The following is a 26,309-nucleotide window of genomic DNA, read 5'->3' on the forward strand; positions in this document are numbered from 1 at the left end:
TCAGTTGGACACAGAAGGTTTCCAATCTGCGGGTGCTTCAGCGCGTTGACATGGACCGCGAGCTATTGCAGACTGCCAAAAAGAGGAAGGTCGCCTATCTAGGCCAAGTTTTGCGACATGAGGAATACGCTTTCTTCAAATAATTATAATGGACAAAATTGCAGGCAAAAGACGCACTGGAAGAAGAAAGAAATCGTGGTTGCGAAATATCAGGGAGTGGACGAATATTGCCAGCTTAGAACACCTAATTCGCTTGACACAATACCGGAAAAAGTTCGCTGAGCTGACGGCCAACTTCCATTAATGGAGAGGCACTTAGAGAGAGAGAGAGACTAAGGCTTAAAGCTACAACACAAAACAGTTCGTATTGTTGAAGAATCTTAAGTATTCTAGCATGTTATAATTAATCTGAAACATGCTTGTTTAAGCATTGAAAATTAATTCCCACGCATCTAATATGCGGTCTAAACTAAGGCTTTCTAAGCCTCTATGTGCAATATTAACTATGTTTGAACACTATGTTTAACCATGTATCTGAGAAATACCCTCTTTGCATAAGCTTTGAGCTACATTCCAAGCAAACTTTAATAATTATTAATTAAAATAGTCCTAAAATAACATAAGGAGTTGAACAATACGCGTATGGTCCGTTTATCTTTGTTTATCTTTCTTTCCTTTGTTTTATTTTACCACTGAATCAGCGTTAACTTTACTTAAATGACTAAAAATTTTATAATTATACTAAAAAGTAATAGATAAATATGTTATTCGTCGTAACTGACTTATATTTCATTTCATTTATGTTCAAACATAAACTAGTTCCATATGTAAAATACAATAACACTGTAAACAATACAATATTGTATCGCACAAAGCAATACAGTAACAAAAACAAACACGATGAATACAAGACTTAATATAGTTACTATTTGTAGCCGACCACTATGTATAATAATTTATCCATACAACAGGATATATCTTAAAGAAAAATTGATAAAACAAACCCGGACTTAACTCCAGTGTCTTACAAGAATGCTGTAAAAACGACAGTTTACTGACATTCCCATGACATTTTCTACTTTCGTCTAACAATATTCTATTTATTAATTAATTTACGAATATTGTTCATGAAATTATTATCTAACAAATCGCAATAAAGAAGCCTGTAACGAGTACATTACTTATAAACTTCATCCATAAACTTTATTTTTCATACGGCATCTGTTCCCAGCAGGCTCGTAACGTCCGTTAGCAAACTTCGAAGAACTTCGAAAACGTCCCATTTTAATGTTTGGTCTCACATTTATTCTAATATTTAATGAGATAATCTTGATTGTAAAGTAAATTTCTGACGTATTTTTATAAGATTTGTTAACAAAAATTCAAACATCTGTCACCTTAGTTAAAGATTTTATTAAGTGACAATATATATCAAGTAAATTAGCTAAATAAGCATTTTTATATGACTAATATTAGATTTTTAATGAACCATAACTATAGTAGGAAATCAGTCAATATATACTTCAACTTAAATTACTAAATCATAAAAACATTTGTAATATCATTTAAAGTTTTGACATCGACAATAAACCGTTCCCCTGTTATTTTTCCACCTCATTAACGTTGGATACGGTAGCCTTGTTAAATGTACTGAAATAAGAACAAAATATATACCAACTTATCTAAGTAGAACGAGAACATTTAGAAGATAAATGCCTACAATCAAAACTTACGTAAATACAACACTGTTAACTTAATTGTATTAGGTAGATATCCTTTTCTATGATTTTTTTTTCTGTGAACAACAATTAAAACGCATAGTAATTTCCCTCCTTCCAGTATAAAAACTCTTCTAGTAATACTGTGTACTTTATTCGAAAACAAAATCAAATATTTAACGTTAACGAATTCTTCTGGACAAAACATACTCTCGACGTAATCCAAAGATAATCTATAATGGCCTATTCCTTAAAGGGAGGAAATGAACGGACAAAAAGAATGTATCGGAAATGGAGCCAATGAGCATGTTTTGTGAAGGCTCAACTGCCTTTCATAGATTACTTACATAAATATTTAGATCCCTTTACTGTTAGCAGAGGAAATAAGACAGGTCGGTGAGTTTACGCTGCTATGGAATGTTATCTCTAATCTATGTTTTACATTCGTAAAATCAAAGTAGGATGTAGGAATCTGAAATATCTCTCTCTTCGTCTCTTCCTCTGTCCACATAAGGCGAAGTATGTCGAATCTTCTGAATTATTGCAGATGTCTATAGGAAGTGGTCACTTTGCTGTTTTAGAAAAATCAAGTGACTGCCTTTTCACTAACTTATACTATATAAAAAGTTTTAAATGTACTAATTATTAATGATTAAAAAACGTTACAAAAGAAAACAGATTTAAATATTTTAACAGTAAATTCTCTTATAAATTATCTTTAAGCTTTTTTATTACATTGTGTTTAATGCGACGAAAACTCCCGTCAATGATTCGATATTTCTGTCTCACTGCGGTGAAAATGTTAAATAATTTTCTGACATGTGAATTATATTTTTTGTCTGTATGCAAATTTTCATTTCGGTGAATTGTCTCGGAGTAACGAGCAAACATTTTCTCTTCGAGTTTTCGAAGGTTTCGCTCGATTTGGTTAAAATTATGGACGTAAAATTTATTACATTTCATTTCTAAATTTATAAGTACTCTTAAAGAAAAAATCTTTTAGAATGTACTGCTCAATTGTTTTTGGAGTAATTTTTTAAAAGTTCAACAAACATTAAATCTATGCTTAAAATTTATTTTTTTAACATAATTATACCTTCAAACAAACTACTATGCAAACAGTAAATTAATTCTTTTTGATGTTGAACTTAAGCTAAATTTTAAGTATTTTAATTTCTCACTCTTAATAGAGTAAATTTTATTTTGTTTAAATATTCATAGATAGATTCAAGTTCGTCAATCGTGCTCGCTATTTTAAAATTTACATTAAACTAATATAAAAGAATATAAATGTGGAATCACGCTTTTAAAATTAAATTAAAACTTAACTAAAGTAGATTTAAATATACAAATTTTATTCTTTATCTTAACATTACAGTAAGTGTAATTAAAAAAGGGGAATAATATATTAGTGCTTATGATTTAATAAACTATACTAATATTATAAAGAAGACAGATTTGTATGTATTGAAATAACTCAAAAACTACTCGGCAGATTTCAAAAATTCTTTTACCATTAAAAAGTTACGTTATCACTGGGTAACATAGGCTATATTTTTTTATTACTTTTTTAATTTCACGCGGGCAAAGTCGAGAGAAAATAATGATTTAATTATTACGCTTAATACATAGAGTAGAAAACGTCAAATGTATGTTTGTATTCTCTACTTCCCCTCTCCGTTAAATGCAACGACTTTATTGTAGTATAGTAAACGGTAATTTTTTTAAAACATAAATGTTATATTTTATTTATTTTAAACTTATCTAAATAAGTAATAAATATTTAATCTTTGGACTGTTGGTATGCATAATTTTAATCAGAAATTCAAATAGATTATATACATTAGTTAGTAATTGAATATGATTATGCCGAGTCGGTTATTTCATCGCTAATTAGGTGCAATTTCAACAAACCGCATTGACAGTGCGTGAATAATTAAACGTTATACCAGACTTACTATAGATCATTGCATATTTAAACCATTTGATGCGTCAACTGACTTTATAAAATACCCATTGAATATTTAAAAGCACACAATAATTGAAATTCATAATCTGAAATTCGTAAACAGTGTGTATCTCTAATTTTCTAAAAGCATGTGGGTTTAAAAAATAATTTAATGTTTGATGTACATCTTAAGATAAATTGGTAAAAAAAAAACGATACCGTAGACTAGTCCTATTAAACACATTAGAAAGAAATTAAAAAAAAGTTACGTTTAGATAAAAAATAACTTCCGCTGCAATCGTCTAGTAATAAGAAATTAAAAAAAAGTGCTGTACTTTTTAAAATTCCAATATAGTAATATACATGAAATCACTCTTATTTAGAATTTATTGGGAAATAAATCTCAGAATAAAATTTTGTATTTCTTTTCTGTGAGTAACTAGTGCTTGTTTATTTTTTCAAAATTAACAAAACATTCGGTAACCACAACTTCCTCATCGAGATAAATTAATAGAAAAACTTACAAGGAAAGATCGTGTATTGTTTCAATGCACTGCAGCATAAATGGTTGTTACACAGCAAACGAGGGATTCGCGTGTTCACAGAATATTCTGAGTTGGGTTACAACCAAACCTATTATCCCTTTTTAAGGCGATAAACGACTAGGCGTGACTGCAAATTTCATACGACAAACCTCTTGCACTTTTAATACAGTTTTAGTGATGTATATTTTAATTTTAATTACATATTTTGTAAAAAAAAGCGCCATATTATTACGTCATGGTCATAGTGATAAATGTTAAAAGACCGTAACTTTATAATAATTAAAAAAAATCGATTTTTAAGAAAAAAATCGGGTGGTTAAATTGTGAAATAACGGTTTAGAAATGCCTAAATCGCTTAAGGGCAATGAAATTTAAATAATTTCCTTCAGTAAAATATTCATTGTCTTATCCCCTTTAGAAAAATCACAAAAAAGGGCTAATAAATACAATGAATAAAATCTCATTCATTAATTTTCATTTGCTTAGATTTACGAGATTGGGCGGAGGTTTCGAAACGTACCAACGTTTGTAATTATAACTACGTCTTTTTAACCTTTAAAACTAATCCACAAGCGTCTTTTAAACTTTTAAATAGTAGATAAAAGTCGCTGAATTCGTATCACAGTATTATCTTTTGTGCAATATTTACAATCTAAATCCTATGAGACGCGTGCTGTTTTCTGCAACATATCACATGCAATTCTATTGTTCTGTTTCACTGACTGTACCTTAATTATCATAGATAGACGTAGCAACTTATGTTATTCCTAAAGCTCTGATTCATGTCACAGAAAACATTATTGATGCGTTAGAATGGGCGCATAACTTAAACTAATCTATCACACAACTATTGTGCGATTTAACGATTTAGTTGCATAACTAAAAATCGAGTAATATACTCCATATAAGATCACAGGTATCAAAGCGAGACTAAACGGTTGTGCGATATTTTAGTTTCGGGTATGTGCACGCTCAAAATGTTTAAACAAGTTATATTGTCACTTCTATAATATTAAGTTAGATTTAAATTATTTCACTTTCGGTACTTAAACTATATACATTGTAGGTAAAAATATTGGCAACATCGATAAAATAACGTTGTGTTTTCTATTCATTGTTTGTAGACAATTCTGATCGAAAACTGGTCGCGGTTAAAGCGTGCGGAGTTGGGATTGAATACTGATGGCGTCAAACTCGCTGGCTCCTGCACTCTATGCATAAGCAATGTATCGCAATATCCTTGCCTTGCATCGCTCTATCAAACACATATTGCACCAAATATATTTATAATAACTTTCAGTAGTAACAACGCCGGCTAACTTTCGACTCAACTTTTAAAATTTTTTTTTATGTGATAAAGTAGCAATCACAAATGAGTGGCCTGAATTCACCGAAACTCCGTTGTCTACCCTTAATCGACGGAGTAGGAGACTCACATAAAGTGCATATTTCCCCTTCCTATGAGTCTCCTCCAATTAAATTAAAAGTTTATCTTGACTTCTTTAACAACAAAACTCTTTGCTTCCCTCAACATTAGACAACCGCTTATGATATTTTCGAAAAGGAATTAATCGTAGTAAATCTTGTTAAGCTCTTTTTATTTGTGCAGTTGTCAAACATCTTTCTTCTGTTTATTTCCTTCATTTTTCGAATTTCCATTTTCCATTTTTCGAATTCCTTTGTTGTATTTTCTAGTTTCTTTGCTGTTGTGACTAAAAAAAGTAATGTCTAAGATTCCGTTGACATAAAATGCATTTCCTCAGAGAACGCTCAGATTAACAATAAGCGAATGCGACGAGGACAATGCGGTGCATCCGTCAGTGGCAAATCGTGAATGCCGCCCGTTTGTAATTTGCCTAGGCAATAAAAAGTCGCGGATTAGCAAGCGCCGATGTCAGAATGTTTGCACTGACTTCAGACAAACTTTTATACGTCGTCTAAATATAATCTAACAAGTATTTTTTTCTGTTATACTTGATTTTGTTAAAATGTAACGGATACGTTATCTAGCTTTAAAGGAAAAGGACGTTTAAAGAAGATGTTTCCCTTTCCTATACGTCCACTCCCATGTCAAATTCAATTCGTATGTGCCATCCTTTCCACGTAATAAAATAGCTAGAAGGGGAAAAGGAGTAGTATTTAGATTTCGACGCACATATTTAAGTCATATCATACCATTTACCTAGACAAATTGTAAACTGGCAGTGTTCACGATTTGACAGTAACACATACGGCGCGGGATGTGCCAGCCCGTTGCAAATTCGTTTCGTTAAACAAACGAGCATTTGGCGTGGCTAGGCTCTGTTATGACACAATCACTACGCCAGTTTACTTGCAAATAGATATGAAAGACTTTGAATTAAACATGAAGAAATTTAAATTTTCTTTGATGGTATCCAAAACGGACAACTCTAACCGAATACTACAACGGAAAATGCTCAGTAGACACATCAGATTGTCACTGAGCAACACTTTTAGTGAAGATTTACTATAAAAAATGTATACTAAGGGTCTGCGTAAGAAATATTTAAACAACTCTGGGTGTGACAAATGACTTTAGCTTGATAAGATAGCTTAGATGTAGTTAGACCGTAGTCTGAAAGAACACAAAAGGTACTTTAGTTATTTAAATCTACGCGGACGGAGTCGAGGGCGAAAGCTAGTAATATAATAATTAATACCTGTCGTCTTGTTTGTGAAAATAATATTCATTTATTAATTTGAAGTTTATAAAAAAGTTAGTTAAAAGTAAAACAATGTTGCGTTTGGATAATTTTCACGGAGTGGCTAATAAAAGAAATGTACAGCATGAATATGCAAAAGGGAATTTATAAACAAAACTTTGGACCATTTATTCCGATACACCGCGGCGAAGCCACTGGAAAAAGTTCGGCGGCAACTGGATATCCTAATGCGATTTTAAATCCTTCTTTCTACAACGAGGATACTTTCAATAAAAAAAACAACGTCTCTGGATATTTTATCTGTTAGGAAAAATAAACAAAACAAATGAAATTATTGACTTATAAATTCTAAGCTCGGGAGAAGTGCAAATCATTGTCACTTTTTACTTCGGATAAACTTTCATCGTTATATTATAAGTTACATTATTAACTTTTTAATTGACATACTTCAGTGTTGTAGTTGATTTATTTTTATTACACTAGGTGTTGCTCGCGTCTTCGTCCGCGTGATGTTAAAAAAATGTAAGAAAAACACCCTTTTACTAACTGAAAACGCAGCTTTTTAATGCTGTAAGGCATTTTGAAATAGGAGTGGTAATTTTTTAATTATTTTTATATATACAAAAATTCAAATATTTCCTCTGTTTAATATAATATTAGTATGGACTAAGCTTTATTGTTCCACACTAACTGTATTAACGATAACTGAATCAGTTTCCCTTAGTGTATATAAAAAGAGAAAGCTAAAGGCCTATACTAAGGGATTCCTTTAATAACCATTAATGAGATTCCAATTGAGATACAAAATCCGTTAAAAATATAGTAACATCCTTATTAAAGTCTGGCTAGACGTTAGCATACGTTAAACAGAATGTAGGATGCGGACGGCGCGGTGGGTAGCTGTATTACGCAGATTGGATTGGGAACGAGCTACACCTGTGATGTCATGCTATTGATATTGAGATTACTTCTACCGTATTTGTACGTACGGTATAATAGGTACATTTAAATTCGATTTATAAATTGTTCTATCGACAAGAATCGAGTACTATCTCTGAAAATCGATTTAGTTGAAAACTGTAGAAATTTAAGAACGCAATTTTTTCTTTATTAACACTTTTTCACATTGACAGTTACAATCTTATTAACATTATTAATGCGAAAGTTTGTATGGATGGATTTCTCTAGAAGGTATAACTTAAACGGCTAAACAGATAGTCTTTATCTAATGTTATAAAAAGAAAAAAAAATGTAATTTTGTATGTATTGGAAAAACTCAAAAACTACTAGGACGATTTCAAAAATTCTTTTACTATTAAAAAGCTACCTTATCAGTAAGTAACATAGGCTACATTTTTATTCACGCGGGCGATGTCGCGAGGAACAACTCGAGAGAAAATTTTGGTATAGATATAGAACAAAATCTAGAAGAACACAGAACCTACTAATTAAGTTTTAAATTCCGCGCGGAAGGAGTCGGGGGATATAACTCGTATCTTACATTTCCAATAAATTACAAACCGTAATATCAATTTATGTTTAACAATACCGTTAGATATTTCGATGTTTCCGGCGTCTCCCGCTGCGTAATGGCCGCAGTGTATTGTTGCATTTTACTTCGATCATATACCAATGGTAACGAACTGGTAATTACACTAATTCATCGTAGGTATGTGGTAATTATATTACGAAATTTTTTATACATATTAACATACACTTTTACTAATGACGTTCAATTGTTTTCCAGTTATTTGTAGAGTTAGAAAGTATAATTGTTTTATGCTTTTTAGTTTAGAATAAAAGTGTTTTATTTTTTTACGTACCTAATTTTATTTATTAGAATCGTTTTGGTATAGCATCACAGAATAATTAAATATAGCTCATCGACCATGAAGCTCAAAAACCCAATCATGGTTAGAATAGTTTTACTTACAAATTTTATAGTTATAAAGACTACGAAAGATTAAAAATGTTAGTCATGGTTAAAAAAAAAACTTATTGAGACCATGGAGGTCGCCAGATACTGATCTAGACTAGGACTAGGAAAGAGGGCAGCTGCCACACTCCTGCACTCTTGTCGACTGGCGATGCCGTAATTGAGGTGATTATGGAAGACTTACCTTTACAAAGAAGCATAACAGTAAGGAGTAAGGCGAGGGCACCGTGTTGTAACGTCATCATGTGGCGTCTCACAAATTGACCCACTCTGTATGACTCCAACAGACGGATTCATCTCATGCCCAACTCTGCAACAAATAAAAACATTCTAGAATGTTCTACTTAGGTACCATAAATATTTTGAACCAAAGACATACAAAAGTTTCGTATGTATACATGTTTATGAAGCTAACTGTACCCTAAATGTGATTTCAATTACACCATTATAAAATGTATATAATAGCATTAATATATTGAGAAGAAATGTTCTAGTTTACAAAGAGAAATCAATCGGTTCATGTTAACATCTGTCGACTGGCATACGGGCAAACTTTAAATAAAACGTTTCGGGGGCGGCCCTTAATTGGGCTTTTTACAGACATTAATCAAGTGCCACGTCGAGGGAGAATTTTTATGTCGGTCCGGCGACCGGCGACCGGCGACCGGCCGTGACGGATGACGCGCGGCCGAGGGTCGAAAGGCGACTGCATCCATCAATGGATTGGATACCAGTAAAGGGTAAAATTAATCCAGCAAAGCTCTAACTTTATGCTCAATATTAATAAAAAGTAAGAAATCTCTATTCATCGTTCATCATTTTTTTTTTCAAAAGTCAAATGGTTCGGGATTTCAAAATGGTTTTGTTACAAAAATTTGTTTTTTTTTTGTTTTTGGAGGAAGTAGAAAACAAAAGAAGAAAGATTTGGATATAAACGACAAAATATGGCGCGGCTTCATAATTTCTAATCTTCGTGATTTAATAAAAAAAATTGATAGAATCAGAAAGACCATAGCCAAAATCAGCTTTTATTTTAATTGACATTTAAACGTGCAGAGAGCGTCCCTCTAGCCAGAAACAACGGGTCCTGCTGCGAGCCATTAGCGAAATGAGACACATTCAACAATTTCAGTAAATATACGCAACAGATGCTATCTTAAACGAAATTGTTAAATGAAAATGCTTCAAAAATCGATTTAAAACTATTTGTAATTAATGAAAAAATAGTTGGTACAACAATCTACACTGAGGACGTATTTAAGTAATCATTGAAAGACTTGAGGAGCAGCCAGAATATTGACGCTACATGAGTGGAGTAAGACCTAAGGCACGGTTAGTTAAAATCTATACTATTATAATAAAGCGTAAACGCACACTTCTTTGTTGCCTAAGATGTCAGTCAACAATTTCAAAAGATTTTTGAATAATCGTTTTTTTAATAAAAAGCCCTACAGTTACGTCACGCTTTAAGCTATATATTTTCATGCCAAAAACCTTTAAACTTATGGAGTAAATGTTTTGGATAAAATCCCTAATGTGGGAAAGAGACCATAAGTAGCTGCCAACATTAAGAAAACAAGAATGCCAAGGTTTGTCATATCATGTCAGATTGATATTTGCTATTGATAATTTTGACAAATGTAAACAATGAAATAAATTTTTCATAATTTCATGCGGATGAAGCCGCACGGGTACGGCTAGTAGATAAAAAAATAATGAAGAGATTTTCTTAAAGTAAACGTTTTATTCTTGGTTTAATTACCTTAATAATGATTATTCAATCAGTATCGTGTTATTAAAGCTTTGACGATTTCTATCCCAATTAATTTGTAGATAACGATCGCAATTCGAGTTTCGTGTTTATCAGATACTAAACGAGAAAGGGCATGTTTTTTTTACCATTGCATGCGTTGGACTTGTTCTTAGAAAGTATTTTTTAATTCTTGTAATTTTACTTTAGTAAATAGATGTTTGCACTGCATGAAGAGTATAATTTACCGTTAAAATTATTATCTTACTTCTTACTTCATACTTTTACTAATAATATAAATGCGAAAGTTTATATGGATACATGGATGGATGGATGTTAGGGTTTATAGTCTAAACAGCTGAAAGGATTTTGGTAAAATTTGGCACAGACGTAGAAGACAGTCTGGACTAAGACATAGGCTACTTTCTTTTTAATTTGACGCCGACGGAGTCGCAGGCGAAAACTAGTTAATTATAAAAACAATAGCTAAATTATTTTTTAACGTACATTATCTCTGTCATGGATTATTATCCATCGGTATTTGTATTTAAAGTACAATTAAATCTTAGCGAAAAAAATAATAAAACAAAAAAGAAACAAAACTCCTGTTTTGTTATTATAGACTCGTGGAATATGTACGAAGTTTCTAGAATTGAGTGATTTAGAAATGTTCCTAAATTTGATATATTCGTTATAAAAGCAAAGGTCTTATATCAAATGAAAAAAATGTTTAATATTGATATGAGACGTAAAAAACACCCCCAAGGCGCGTTCCTATAAATAATTGATGAATCCAAAACGACTTTCACTCCGGCTCTTGGAAAACTACAATAAATTATTGCCCAGAATATTTTTAACAGTCTAGACGTGCGCGGATCTTGTATTTTTACAACAGAAACATTTTTCTATTTTCACTCATCTTACAATGAAAAAAAAATAACATTTGACATACAGTATGGTATAGAGTGAACAGAAATAGAATTTTAATAACTCGTGATGTATTTATATGCGACCTTTCTCTATACGTTAGGTTATGTTCAATGAACTACCGCTGAGATATAATAACGTCGTAACTGTGAGTTTACACTCGTTAAGAAACAAATTTAACAACATCAACAACACCCTTTCACCGTGATTTTAGCTAAGCTGTTAATTTGCTATATCTTAAGACATTTTTATTCATTTATTTCGTTTGAATCTCAATTGTTTCATTTGAAACATCATCATCATCTCCCCTGCCTTATCCTACTCCCGTAGGGTCGGCGCACCGGGTTTTCGTCCTCCAAATAACTCTATCATCCGACATCTCAGTCATCACTCCCTTCTTGATCATGTCACCTTTCACGCAATCCATCCATTCTACTCTACCTTATTTAAAACATATTAAAAAAATCAATTAAAACTCGAGAATGTCATATTTTACCTTAGCTATGAAAACATTGTTACTGGGAATAAGAAACAAATAAAATCCTCTTTCACAGTTATACTTGAATCAATTAAACTTTCGTGAACAAATAATAAATGGCCTTGTTACGTGTTTCGACAGCGTAATAGGCACGGGTGTCGTTAGTCGAATGATTTAATGATCATTCCGTTCATTTGTTACTTAAAGTATCCGCTTCTTTTCGGGAACCAAAAAAAAATTCCCTCAAGTTTATTCTTTTTAAATCCGTATTCGGTTCTTGTAAAGCGACATCTATTGGTGAGCTTATGAAGTTGAGTTAAATTGATGTGTTTTTAACGAGAGACAGACCAGTCATGTTCACAATTAAACTTTAATGATTGTCGTAAAATTTCACGATCTTAAAGCCTTTGTATTACAAATACAAGTACGCTAAAAATATAATAGAGTAATTTCATAAGAGTTAAATTAAATCATACTTAATTTTGATTTTAATCATACTAACATTGTAGCGAATGTTTAGATGGATGGATGGATGAACGTTAGAAGGTATGTATATCCAAAACGGCTAAAAAGTTAAATTTTACACAGATATAGAACAGACTGGAAGAACACTTAGGCAATTTACTACATAACTTTTAATTTTCCCAATGTTTTTAATTTTAAACTTAATCTATAAAATTATTCTCAGTTAAAAAAATGCAGAACGTATAAAATTCACGTTCGATAAATGTTCACAATTGGGTTATTGTATTAATATGTGTATATTGTGGTGTAGGAAATAACATCCGTAAGTATAGCCCTAGATGTATAATCCGACTAAAGATTTGTAGAATTACAAATATTTAAGTACCATCACACATATATGTAAATACTGTTACAAATGAGTCATATGAAAGATATCAGGAACAGCCGCTTAACTTTTTTATAAACAAGCCTAACAGACGTGTTCCATCTGCCACATACATTACATCATATTATTATCGCATACGCATTAGATAACTGATAGGGGTCATTTCGGCGTGCATGGTAGTCAGACAGCTGTTTACCTAATTCACCCGGCTCCGGGCTCGCTCTGTTGACCGATGGATAATGTTGTGGCAAAATGAATGTTATTTTGTGATACAGCCCGTTTAGTTAGACCTAAATTACGCTACACCGCAACCCGCTTTACGGGTAAAATCTTTAATAAGCTATTTGAATTAGATGGATGGAGATAAACATCCATTATTACTTAACAAACTGGTGAACGGATCTCAATGAAATTTGGCATACATATATAGGGTAGTCTGGAAGAACACGTAGGCTACTTGGTTTTGTTTTTTTTTTATACCACGCGGACGGAGTCGCGGGCAAAAAGTAGTATTTTATAATTATCTCCATAAATCGATTTCCATTTCACATTTAATGGAAGGAAATGATCATTATTTGGAGACGAACTTGTAGATGTACAATGCATGTTAAAAATCTAGAATAATATGCATAGATGATGCTGTTCTTTTTGTTAGTTTATGACGAATGGAGTCAAAAATTAATAAAGCCACTTATAAATCTCAGAATGCTATTTTAATATTGTATTAATAATTAAAAAAGCATTTACCACCCACTAGTTAGATAACAAAGTATCGTAACAAAATAAATACAAAAAGTTTAATTGACAATCAATTGGTACTAAAAGCTTCCTTACAATTAGAATGCGGAAAGCTGTAAATTTTTAAAAGCTCTATAAAAGCTGTTCTACAACGTCCCTAATTACGGATCAAATTTTTACCTCGTAATTAAGCTATGATAAAACCGGAAGAGTTACATTCTCATTACAAACAACAAAACTGCGTAGCATTTAAAATGCTAAACTTAAGAGTCCCTGATGGTTAAAATATATCAGAATATTTGTAATACGTTTTGTAGTTATTTTACAAAAGTGCTGTAATATTAGCTATTTTATATAGTTAACTTATTTATTATAATAGTATCGCTCTTTTTTCTTTTAACATGTAAATGTAACTACAAACTGAAAACACTTAAATTAGACAATAGTTCCCTCCAACTTTCGAGGCAATGTAATCGAATTATCAGCTACCAGTTAAGTTCGTGTTAAACGGACACAGCTATCTATTTAATCGAAGTTGTTAAGCCGCGGTCACTCAGCGTGCGGTCGTGTTCTTTTTTATACGAGAAACATACATTGAACTGAACGATTAAGGGCTGACAGAATTATTTAGCAACTGATAACTGCTAACTGCAGATCGCTTGAAGTCTAAATCTAATTTTATTGATTGCTGGAATCAATTCGTGTATGGTAGTAGTTTTTGTCTTTCTGTTTTATGCGCTTTTAGTATAGTATTTGAATATATTGTAAGATGTTAAATTAGACTTGACCTTTATATAATACTAGCTGTTCCCGTGCGGGTTCATCCGCATGAAAATATGAAAATTTTATTTTATTGCTTACATTTGTCAAATTATCAATTACAAATGACAATAAAGAAGTGTGTTTACGCTTTATTATATTAGTATAGAGTCATCAAACCTCTATTTTGATAAATAGTTAAATTATTTTGATTATTCCAAATTTTATAAAAGTAAAATTGAAGGTTGTTAAGCAGTACTTTGTAGCACGATTAACTCGACGTGTCTAATTTTCTTTTCATTTGAAAATTCCTTTTCATCTCTTTGTTATTTCAGACAGTGATATATTTGTTACATTAAAAATTGTTTTCTAAAAAAGTGTTTCACATATTTTTGAATTTCTATTTGGTAATTGGTAATTAGGTAATTATTAGTATTAAAATAGTATTTGGTAATTAGGTTACGTATTATTAGAACTCATATCTCTACTCTTCAAGGACAAAGCATCTTTTAAAATGACATAAAATGACTAAAAAAAAAGTCATTTGTAACCAGGTGTTTAAAATAAAACAAAAACATATAAAATATGCGAAAGGGTCTACATTTTAAATTGGCTGTTACTATGAATAAACAAATTAAAGTGCTCTCGAAGCTCGACAATGGCAAGACAAGCCTCCTATGAGCTTCGGATGGTCGACGAAAAAAATGACCGAACCCATACGGGTGCGGACAAAAATAAGTTATAAAAACAGTCGCGCACGCCCAGGAGGTAGAAAACTAGACGAGCCATAGATTCAACTGGACAATAAAACATCACGGTACTTCATAATAATATGCTAAAGTTTAGATGGATGTTTGTTACAACGTATACCAAAACGGATTAACGGATTTCGATAAAATTTGCCACAGACATAGAACATAGTCTGGAATATGGCATAATCTAGGTACTGATTTAGATTTCTTTTTAATTTCATAACTTTCATTTTAATACATTAAAGAAAATTTGATTCGGTTGTCCTTAAGAAAGACTAGCCTTTGCCCGCGACTGCGTCCGCGTGAAATTTAATAATAATAATAAAGAAATGAAAAAATATAGGCTATGTTACTCAGAGATAAATTACCTTTCTAACGGTGAAAGAACTTTTAAAATCGGCTCAGTAGTTTTTGAGCTTATTCATTACAATCAAACAAAGTTTTCCTCTTTATAATATTAGTTTAGATTACCTACAGTAGGATTATTTCAAACATTTTTTCTTTTAACTTCACTGTAATATAAGGGTTTTATTTGTACCTTAATCAAGCTACACTTTGAATATCAAGTTAAATTTAAGTTTAAGCAAGATATTGTTAATAACATTTATGCTTATCTATGGAACCTCTAAGTTTTGTAGCTCTATGGAGCATGCATTCACTACGTTGCGGTTTGTTAGAATAAACATTGTATCCGTGACGTAGACTTCCGTTTGAATTCGATATACAGTTACTAGGAACTCATATCTGCTATTAAGCATTGTAGACTTGCTCGATGTGCTTAGAAGATATAGTCCGGTTAAATTATCTGACCCGGTAGGCATAAGTTGAATTACATCGCTCACTAACACCACTTTGACAATGTCAAAAAAGTTTCACAATGCCATTTTTGTATTGGGGCTGTCACGTTATTTTTTCTTTAATGTGTTTTCTCAAATTTTTACATATTTTTCGATATAGTAACCGATAGCAACCTGTATTATCAGGCCAAATATACTTGTTCAACTATGTTAGCGTTTGCAGATTTCGACTGTCAGAAGTACTTGTGTAATATTGGCATCCCATTCTTGTTCTTTGTATAAACAGGGTCAATAACAAGTGTCAATATGTCACGATAATATAATGTTTATATTATTTAACTACTATAAGACCATTATTAATCAATCAACAACACTTATTTCCTAGGTCAGATGGAATTTCGCAGGCCTACGTACAATAATGTTTCAATAGCTATGATTTGCGTAAAATCCGCGCGGCGTTAGTTACGGTATTAAAAGGTTGATGTATCCCTAACCGAAAACGCATTTAAAAACACAGTCTAAGCTTTTTATGTTAAGACGACTCTTTCAAAATCACATGATATTTTATTAAAAATACTCGTATATTATGGTTTGATTAGTATTCAAATACTCAATAAACTTATGGAGTAGTTTCAATATGCTGGAACTCTGCTTGCTTAAGAAAGTTAAGGCCAGTGGCCGAGAGTTATGCTTATACATAAATTTATATTCATATTTCGATCGTAAAACTTGATGTTTCGCTTTTCGTTTACATTACTATAGTCGTCACAATATAACACGCTTCGATAGTTACTCATAGAAATTATTATGTTACTAAAAATTACATTTTAGTTATTAAATACCTTACTAAACTAAATATGTACAATTCGTCAAAATTATTTGGCACTAAATTATTTGTGATTCTTATTTGAAATTAAATTACAAACCAGTATCAAAAAATCTTTTTCTGATGTAGTTTATCACGTGTTTTGTATGTAATTAGGTTTTAACTATTTGTTGATTGAACTGCGACAACGCCTCTTCGGGCCGGATAAATTTGCCTGACTATATTATGTACCTATGTTTACTCAAGTGCATCGCTTCGAGAGCCATATTCGTCGAACGTCATGTTAGTTCGCTAGTCTAATAAATTACATAATGCAATAGATATCGTAAGATGATCTTGTAACGAGATATTGATATCCGAGTATTAGTTGTTTTATACCACTCGTGTTACTCATTTCTTTGAAGATATAATTATCTATATAAAACTTACGTTATATTTAAATACTAGATTTCGCCCGCGACTCCATACGCGTGGAATTAAAACAATGATCAGCCTATGTGTTCTTCCAGACTATCTTCTACCTCTATGTCAAATATTATTGAAATCCGTTCAGCCATTTATGCTAAAAAACTCTAACAAACATCCATCCAGTCATCTAAACTTTCGTATTTATAATTTTAGTATGATTGGTATTTTTAAGTACATAATAATAGTACAATGATGACACAAAACAGGGAGTTATGTTTGAAGTTTTTAAGAGAAAAGAATAAAGAAACAACACATATTAAATATCAAAATATCAAAAATTACCAGTTAACTTGACATAATTTAGAGATTTGTTTACAAAGATACAAACACCATATTTGCAGCAGAAAACATTAAAGAAAATATGACAATATCATTATCAACAAACATTAGGAAATGAAAACCTACAGTTAAGATATCGGCCATTGACGCAAACATCGTTACGCGCTGTAATGAGGGGTAGTACACCCTGTTTTGGTGCTAAGCCGGATATTGTCATTACGGAACAGCCTATTACGACAATTGCCCAAAACATTTCAAAATTACAAGTAGAATTTATATCCTTCATTTGTTTAACTTGTCACAAACATCCATTGTAAAAGGATATTACGATAATATGTACAAACGCAAACGCTATACTAATATTATAAAGAAGAAATATTTGATTGTTTGATTTCATTGAATAATCTACGAAATTACTGATTTAAAAATATTCTTATACAATCGTTGAGACCTAGGCGAAGCTGGCACTAATAACTAGTTAATTAATCTTAGCTTTCGCCCCCGAATTCAATCGAGTGCTATTAAAAAAAAAACAAAGGTAATTAGTCAATCCGTTCTTATAGATCTAAAAAACTGGTTGCTAGACCAAGCTTTCTACTCAATTCAAGATTTTTTTAACTATAAGCATTAAAACTAATGTAACCCTTGGCCAATCGTGATAATCTAGATTGTGCTTGATAAGGTTTTTTTTTTTGTTTTTGTTTCGTTCTGTTGTTTTTGTGTTATACAGTATTTAGTTGCAAATATGATATGGTTTTAGGTGCATTGCATTATGTTGTTATTCCCAAAGTTTGTTTCGCTGCATTTGTACTCATTATATTACACGCCCGAAGGGGTACTTATTGTTGTTACCTTATATAGATGTTTGTATAATTTAATTGCAATAAATAAATAAATAAATAGACTATATCTATATCAAATATCATCGAAATCCCTTTAGCAGTTTAGGTTACAAACTGTAACAAACATCCATCTAAACTTTCGCATTATTAATATTTGTAATATTACACAATAATCTATACCAAGTCTGCTATTTCAGTTCTATATTAGAGTTATAGGAACAACACTATGTTTCTATACAATTATTTCTATAATGGAAACGGTAACAAAAACAAACACAATCAATATCAATTCCGTTGATATAAGGTACTCATTATTATTCAGCAATCTGTTTTAATTGAAACATTGACGATGACAATCAAATATAATGTTAATGAATTCAGCTGCAGCGCGGACAATATTCGAATTAAGAAGCTTAATATAAAATTGAATGGCCGTGAACTGCGTCCAGCCGTGCGGCTGTGCAATTAACGTTTTATAAATCAGTTTTGTCCAAACTTAAATTACCTGTCGACAACGTTTATTGTATTTCAGTATTTTGTCGACTGTACAGTCAGAGAATTAAATTTGCATCCCACTTGCGGATGGTTCATCAAATTGAGGCTATATGAGTTATAATTTAGTTATATGAGTTATAATCGTTGCTATGACAAGATTTCGACCTAATTGAATTGTAAGTAAGATTCACATCGAAATGGGTGTGCAAATGGCCTGGTTGCTACATCTATAGAAATATTGTTAAGAGGAAAGATTTGTATTTTTGTATGTATAACTTAAACCACTGGGCCGATTTTAAAAATTCATTTACCATTAAAAAGTAACACTATCAGTGAGTAACATAGGCTATATTTATTAATTTCACGCGGGCACAGTCGACAACACCTATTTAAAAATATGTTTATACGATACAGTACAATTTAAGTAAACATGAGGATCTATCTTCGGCATACATTATTTACGTACGAAAACCTTTGATGCAACACCGAAGACGTTTGCAAAAGTAATCATTATGAGAAAGTTGAGTGAACCAGATATTTTCGCATCATTGACGACACATTTTTTAATTCTATAGTAGCGTAACGTTAAGAAATAGTTGTTATCAAGATACTACGTTAGGTAAGAATAAATTTACTAACAATGTTACTTCATTAAAAATATACACTTGTCGGAGTAAACAAGCGGTTTGTAGAATTCTTTGTCGAAGATAGATTATGTCCAAGGTAACGATCTTTCATTGTAGGCGTGCGTATGATAATGAAATCACAATCGTGTAACATTAGAAACACTAACCTTAGTTCACCACCATCTTAGTTAACTTCACAACACACTCTAATCGAAATGCAAACAATTACAGAGATTAATCAATTGATTTTATAACAAAACGCATCATTCCACCATTCAAAGACAACTGTCATCAGTCATTCTATCGTCGTCTTGACATCTATCATGCAGGATGCACATTCAGCCAGTACTCAAAATTATTAGTTGCCAGTAACTTTAATCGTTCAAAAAGTGTCAATCATTTCGCTTCCTTACACTTATGTTTTAAGAAACAATCTGCTACAAATTAGATAATCAAAAATTATGCAAGTAATTTTTATAGCTATTCCATATTATTTACAAATGGTAAAGTAAAGAACATAACTACGTGATACACTATAACTACCATTAGTAAACATTTCTCGTTAAAAACGCAAATTTACATATACTTCTAAAACACCCACTCATTCACTAACATATTTACATAAACAAAGTTGACATTCCCAAGAGAAAATATTTTAATCTACTGCAAGTACCAATTTTGTTTTTAGGTCAAAATTACCACACCTTACTTAAATACCTTAAAGAGAACGTGTCGTTTATTTTTAACAGTTTTAAAAACATTATTCATATTTTGAAATTAAAAACTCTCTATCTTAAAATGACATTTTTTTTTTTTTATATTAATCGTACAAAGATTAATGGATTATAACCACGTTACAGCGATCAATAATATATATCTCTTTGTTACGTAACTTTCGTAATATTTTATAAAACTCTAGTTTTTATTATGAAAAAAAAAACAAGTAGCCTATGTGTTCTTCCAGACTATCCTCTAAGTGCATGCAAAATTTCCTTGAGATCCGTTCAGCAGTTTAGGCTACAAATTGTAACAAACATCCATCCATCCATCTAGACTTTCACATTTATAATATTAGTATGAAGTATGATTACATCAACAGGTAATTTCAAAAATATACTGGTTTATTAAAGTTTATTAAAATAATCATGGTGTAAAACTTGTATGTAAAATAAATGAAAACGCGAACCCATCCCAAGTACAATGTTATTGTTGCAAATAAAAGCGAAAAATTAATTCACAGCCTTAGGTTGGAAATTCAATTAGTTACGAAAGATAAACTTATTGAAAACTGAGGGCTTCGAAACAAGTGAATGTTATTGAAAAGTAAACGGTTTTATGTATGAAAACATAACGGTTCAGTGAATGAGAACTATACTTACAAAAACATCTGTTTGGTTGTTCTTAGAAGTTGTTAAGGCAAGAGTTCAAAAGAGGCGTTTATCTGCGTAGGGTTAACGGGTGAGGGATACACCGGGTCTCCTTCGCCACCCACAACGCGCTTACTGTTACCATTCTATAAATACACTTAACCTATGACATAATACTTGAATTAACCATGCAAAATGAATTTATTTTGCCCGCCATTTCACAAACGTCATGTACACTGAATTGCTTTTGTCAATTAAAATGTTATAATATCATTTAATTTCTTTTCTTTTTGAGACATTAATATAAACATTCTATTTACTCGTGTGCCTAAGATCATGATGTAGCATTAACTTTACAGTAATAAATTTCTATTTCAGATTTATTGCTTTTTTCAGTGTCTACGTAAAGAATTTCTTCACCTTGATGTATGGTCCACAAGGCTCGATGTCGAATAGAATAAAAGTCGTTGTCAAACAGTATAATTAATTAATTTTTATTTATTAAAGTTATTTTGTTTTCGATATATCCTGGCTGTCAGGACGCGCGGACGGTTGTTTGCTTTGAATTCGTATAACTCGGGGGAACGGCCAAAAATAACATAACACTGTAATAACATTTGTCCTAATATATCACTATTGTGACGTCCGTCGCGTCGGATTTATGTTGCGCTGTGCGGACACGCATTAATAGTCGTAATTATTATTCAATAAGTTAATTGTTAAAAGTAACATGAAACAGTGAAACGTAGAACTTCATCGTAGATATCTATACTAAAAAAAATCGCCAAATTAGCGACAATCGGATAACGTAGCTTTTTAATGATGAAAGAATTCTTGAATTTGGCCCAGTTGTTTTTTATTTATTTTAATACATACAAAAATACAAATCTTTTCTTTTTATAATTTTAGTAGAGATTTCAAAAAATAATATATCACTGATCGATATTTATGTTCATTACTCGTAGATGGAATCAAAGATCATTACTTAAAGAGCAAAAGAAATACTTTAAAAGCTTTCGGAGTTTTTGATGAGTGATTCAATTGTTGTTGTTTTTTTTTTCTTTTCTGTACACTTTTAAAGAATTCACATTGTTTAAGAATGTTTATCTCAGCGGACTGTTTCCGCATATAAACGTATTTTTTGTAACTTACTTTTGCGTTTTAAATTGTTTGCGTTGTTATTACATTACTTATAACTTGCTTTTGCCCGCGAATCCGTCAGCGTGGAATAAAAAAAAACAATAGTGAGTAGCCTGTCTTCTTTCAGACTATATGCTATATATATATGCCAAATTTAATCGAGATCTGTTCAGTAGTTTAGGATACAAACGCTAACAAACATTAATTCATCCATCTAAACTTTCGCATTTATAATATTAGTAAGAAGTAAGATTTTGTGTATATACAATCTCTCTAATTGCATCAACACTCCTTAAAAATATGACCATAATTTCATTACATTGAACTAAATTGAATTTTAATTATAAATACCGATCGTTAACACAAACGTTTGAATGTAACAAAATTATTTTTTAATTTCAATAAACGAATATTTTAATAATTAATTGTGCGACCAAACTGTGTATGTAAAATTAATCTTTAATTTAAATTTTAATTGCATATGGCGGTTCGTTCATGAAATGAGCTAATTGTATGGCTTCAAAGCGTGGAAGATTATTTGTTGTAGTCATTATCTTTTAGCTTATTATGACGTGACATGTTGATGGAAATATCGTGGGTAACAAATTGTGATCTCTGTTTTTTTCAAAGAGCATGTAAGGAATGGAAATCGGTCGAAAATTGAAACATTTAAATATACAAGAGCGTCTTAAACGGTCACGCTTATGGACTGACAATCTGACCCGACGAGCATAAATGGAAGTAAATTACTAGAGCCCTTTATATTATTTTCTATATCCATTTAGGTTTTATATATTTTCTGACAACTTATCGGCCGGACATTCTTGTTCTTGTTTCACTCTAAACTATAAATTCCATTAAAATTCAGACAGACAATTGACGGCTGATTGTAAGTGGCGTTTACGAAGCGAAGTATTAGAGTGCGCGCACACCTTTGACAAAACTATCGCACAACGGATTAGTCTCGCTTTGATTCCTATAAGCTTTTATGGAGGTGCGCACGCTACTCGATTCATAGTTACGCAACTAAATAGTTAAATTGGCTGCGAAACAATGGGCAATCGCTCAGCACAATAGTTGTGCTAATTTGTGCGGCCGCTCTTACAGATTAGTTCAAGTATTCGGTCGAATATGTGTAAGTACAAATGGTACGGCTGTAGAATTTCAGTTATAGTCATCAGTAACATATGGTTTATATTTGTGTCGAGTTAAATTTACCAGTATATTTGAATAATTTGTGACGTCATTGAGTTACCTAGCAGCAGCAGCTCTCTAAATTGCGAATTGTTAACTTTGTTTCTTTGTTAAGACTACGGTCACCATAGTAGTTGATAAATAATTAATGTCCTTAAAACGATTTCACAATTGTTTGTAAATTGCTTTTACCGCACTTTAACTTCTATTTGATATTTATTTAAATTGTAGTCTAGAATATTCACTACTGAGCAGTCCTTTGTTCTTTTCTTTCCTATTGGAGGATAGAAAAAATAAGAATACAAATTATTAAAAAAAATACTTTTTACTTTATAAAAACAGGACACTTTTTGCTTTATCTAATTTACTTCTTGATGGTCTGAAAACAAAATTAAATTAAATCTTTATAACGTATTTTACATTTAATTAAAAAAGACAATTTGTTGTCAAATATCGCAAAATTAACAAACAACGTCCACATCAAGAAGCAACTCAAATCAAATCTGAGTGTAACCAGGTTTGTGCCAATCACACATGCACGTGAACAATTCTGAATATTGGATCGTATTTAATAACTCCCAGTCGAAGTGTCCGGTATGCGACATTGTTAATGGTGTCTCCTAACTTACTGAGTCAATCTATACCACGATATGGCAGTCGTGTGCCAAACAGCGTGCAATAAAGCTACTCTCGTGTCGCCTGTTTCGATCACTTTGATCGTACCGGACGTGGCAGCCATTCGGGTGCAGTTTTGCGATCGCATAATAATAATGTGTATATTTAGATTTTCATCTTGTGCTTATGTTTGTGATTGTCATGAGCTGTCTTATTTCCTTAAATACTAATCATTTATATAAGTAATATACCTCGTTTATATTTAATTCATACTCACGTGTGATATTTGCTATTTACCTATACTAATATTATAAAGTGGATTAAATTGTATTTATGTATTTAACGCTTAACGACAGATGTACAAGAACGTTTTCTAAAATTCTATCGTCATTTAAAAGTTACAATATCTCATAGGTATCATTTATTACAAAAAATACTTTTTTAATTGCCCGCAGTCGCAAAGAAAAGCATGTTTGTATAATTAGGTTACGAAAATATAATCATCTGTACCAATTAAATAATTTGTGTTTGGTTAAATTTTAACGCTAATAAACAGTGTTTCAAGAATAACGATAAAATTGAACGCTTCTATAGAATTCACTGAAACGTCAAGAATCAAATGTAACAATGTTTATGTTGGATACGCCATGGCCGTAATTCCTCTCTAATAATAAAGTTTGTAAACAAACTACTGCTTTGAAACTTGTTGCTTCAACACTCCTAATGCCATAATAAATTTAATGACAGTATGAGATGCAATAAAAATAATCAAACCTTAGCGTTGTATTACCACAAAGAAATAATGATTTAGACAGACTGTGGCAGGGATAGCAAACCATTGGCAGGCAATATGCACTACGAAAGTAACATCTGATGTAGGAGTAAGTAGGTATTATATGAGATGCAAACGCAAATGATTTCTCCGCTTCGGATTATTCCCAAAAATACTAGTTCATAAATATTTAGAAAAATGGGTCGTTGATAAATAAATGTTCCCCAACCCTGGACTAAAAGCTTCCGTTAACTTTTTATTTGATTGGATTAAATAAAAAAGTGGTGTGGTTCAAACTCAATTTTTGTTACATATAAAAATATAAATTGATTTAAAATTAAATGATACCAAGTATCAAAACAAGATGGCGTTGAAACCGTAGACGTACGTAAGACCGTAGCACTAATAAAACTTGATTTTATGCCCTTTTTAATATTAAAGCTTATGTCTTCCTCAATAAAGATCCCAATGTGCAGATAATTCGACCGTTCGATAAACAAAACCTGCAGTTTACGCTCGAAATAGCGCCAACACCGAGAAGTGGGTCAATTAGGTGGTAATAGAAATCCGTTTATCAACGACGTTGTCATATTTTTAGCCGGCTTCAAGGAAACAGTCTTGGCTTAAGTCATTTGATTCTAATATGACTTGACATTCAATTTTAAAGTTGCTCGTATAAATAGGTGGGGGAGGTGGCGACTGTCAGTTCCCTCCCTACGACGTCAAAGAAAGCAATTTATAGCGTAAACAGTACTATAGATATAGATGCAGCTTATTTTGCATAGTGGAGATATTAATTCGTAGTTATATCATTTAGTTAAGTGTTTAGTTCCTAATTTTTTCATGTGAATATGAAGAATATAATAATAATACACACACATAATAATAATGTGAAGCTCTACTCTACTCTAACTGATCTTAATATGAAGTTCAAGTATAGGCTTAGCTTTACTAACATTATAAAGAGAAAATATTTATATTTTTGTCTGTAGTGAAATAACTCAAAATATACTGGACCGATTTCAAAAATTCTTTCATAGTTATTTAGTACTACTTTTTTATTATTTTATTATTATTTTTAATCTCACACAGGCAAAGTCGCGAGCAACAGCTCGTACAATAATAAACTATATATGGCGTACACAACTTATAATAAATACTGGCCACTACACTATAATTTATATTGAAATCACAACTTAAAACGTAGAAAATTACGATTTAAAAAGAAAATTTCTTGTTTTTAGGTTCCTTTTATAGCTAAAGCAATCTTTCGCCTTTGAAAAATAAAATTAACAAACAGAAATTACTTTCAAACTGCACTTTTGACGAAGAATTAAAAAAACAATTAATGAAAACTACTCGCTAAGTCGAAGCATGAGATTCATTGGAAGACAGCCTGAATATCCGGGAACAGTAAATCAATATTTCATTCCGTACGTCAAAAATAAAACTAGATATCGTTTTGTGAAAGTTAAAGGAATAGCAATAAAAGGAAACAAAGCTTCGATCTGTTCTAGAATTTATTGCTATCCAGATTTTTTGTAGAAACCTTTATGATTTTATTCTTTATGAAATAAAAATATGGTTTTTTCGCTAGAATTTTTCATAAAAGCTTGATATAATTTCTCTATTGTTTTTTAACTGTCGGTGTTTTTATAGCGCCGATTGGTGTTTTATTATGTATTTTATATCAAATTAATGAGACGAACAAATAGTAAATATTCCCGTCGCTAGTGTGTCCATTAATACTTTGAAACAGAGTAATGGAACTAAATAATTTAATTCTGTAATTTTTATATTAAC

General features: G+C 31.4%; 1 protein-coding gene across 2 annotated transcripts in view; it reads right to left on the reverse strand.

Moving 5' to 3' along the window:
* The window catches only part of LOC106106526, a 76,070-nt gene that overhangs the window by 42,650 nt on the left and 7,111 nt on the right, over positions 1-26,309 (reverse strand). Inside the window, exons 1-2 of one of the 2 annotated variants that reach the window (XM_013287124.1) lie at positions 19,586-19,658; positions 9,016-9,141 (exon numbers count right to left, since the gene is read on the reverse strand). In XM_013287124.1, coding sequence (XP_013142578.1) covers positions 9,016-9,076 — 61 coding nt within the window. In that variant the 5' untranslated portion in view covers positions 9,077-9,141; positions 19,586-19,658. Of the gene's footprint in view, positions 1-9,015; positions 9,142-19,585; positions 19,659-26,309 lie in introns of those variants that run through there. The other variant, XM_013287123.1, reaches the window with a different exon arrangement.

Source organism: Papilio polytes, unplaced genomic scaffold (genome assembly GCF_000836215.1).
Source record: "Papilio polytes unplaced genomic scaffold, Ppol_1.0 DF822178.1, whole genome shotgun sequence".
Classification (NCBI taxonomy): domain Eukaryota; kingdom Metazoa; phylum Arthropoda; class Insecta; order Lepidoptera; family Papilionidae; genus Papilio; species Papilio polytes.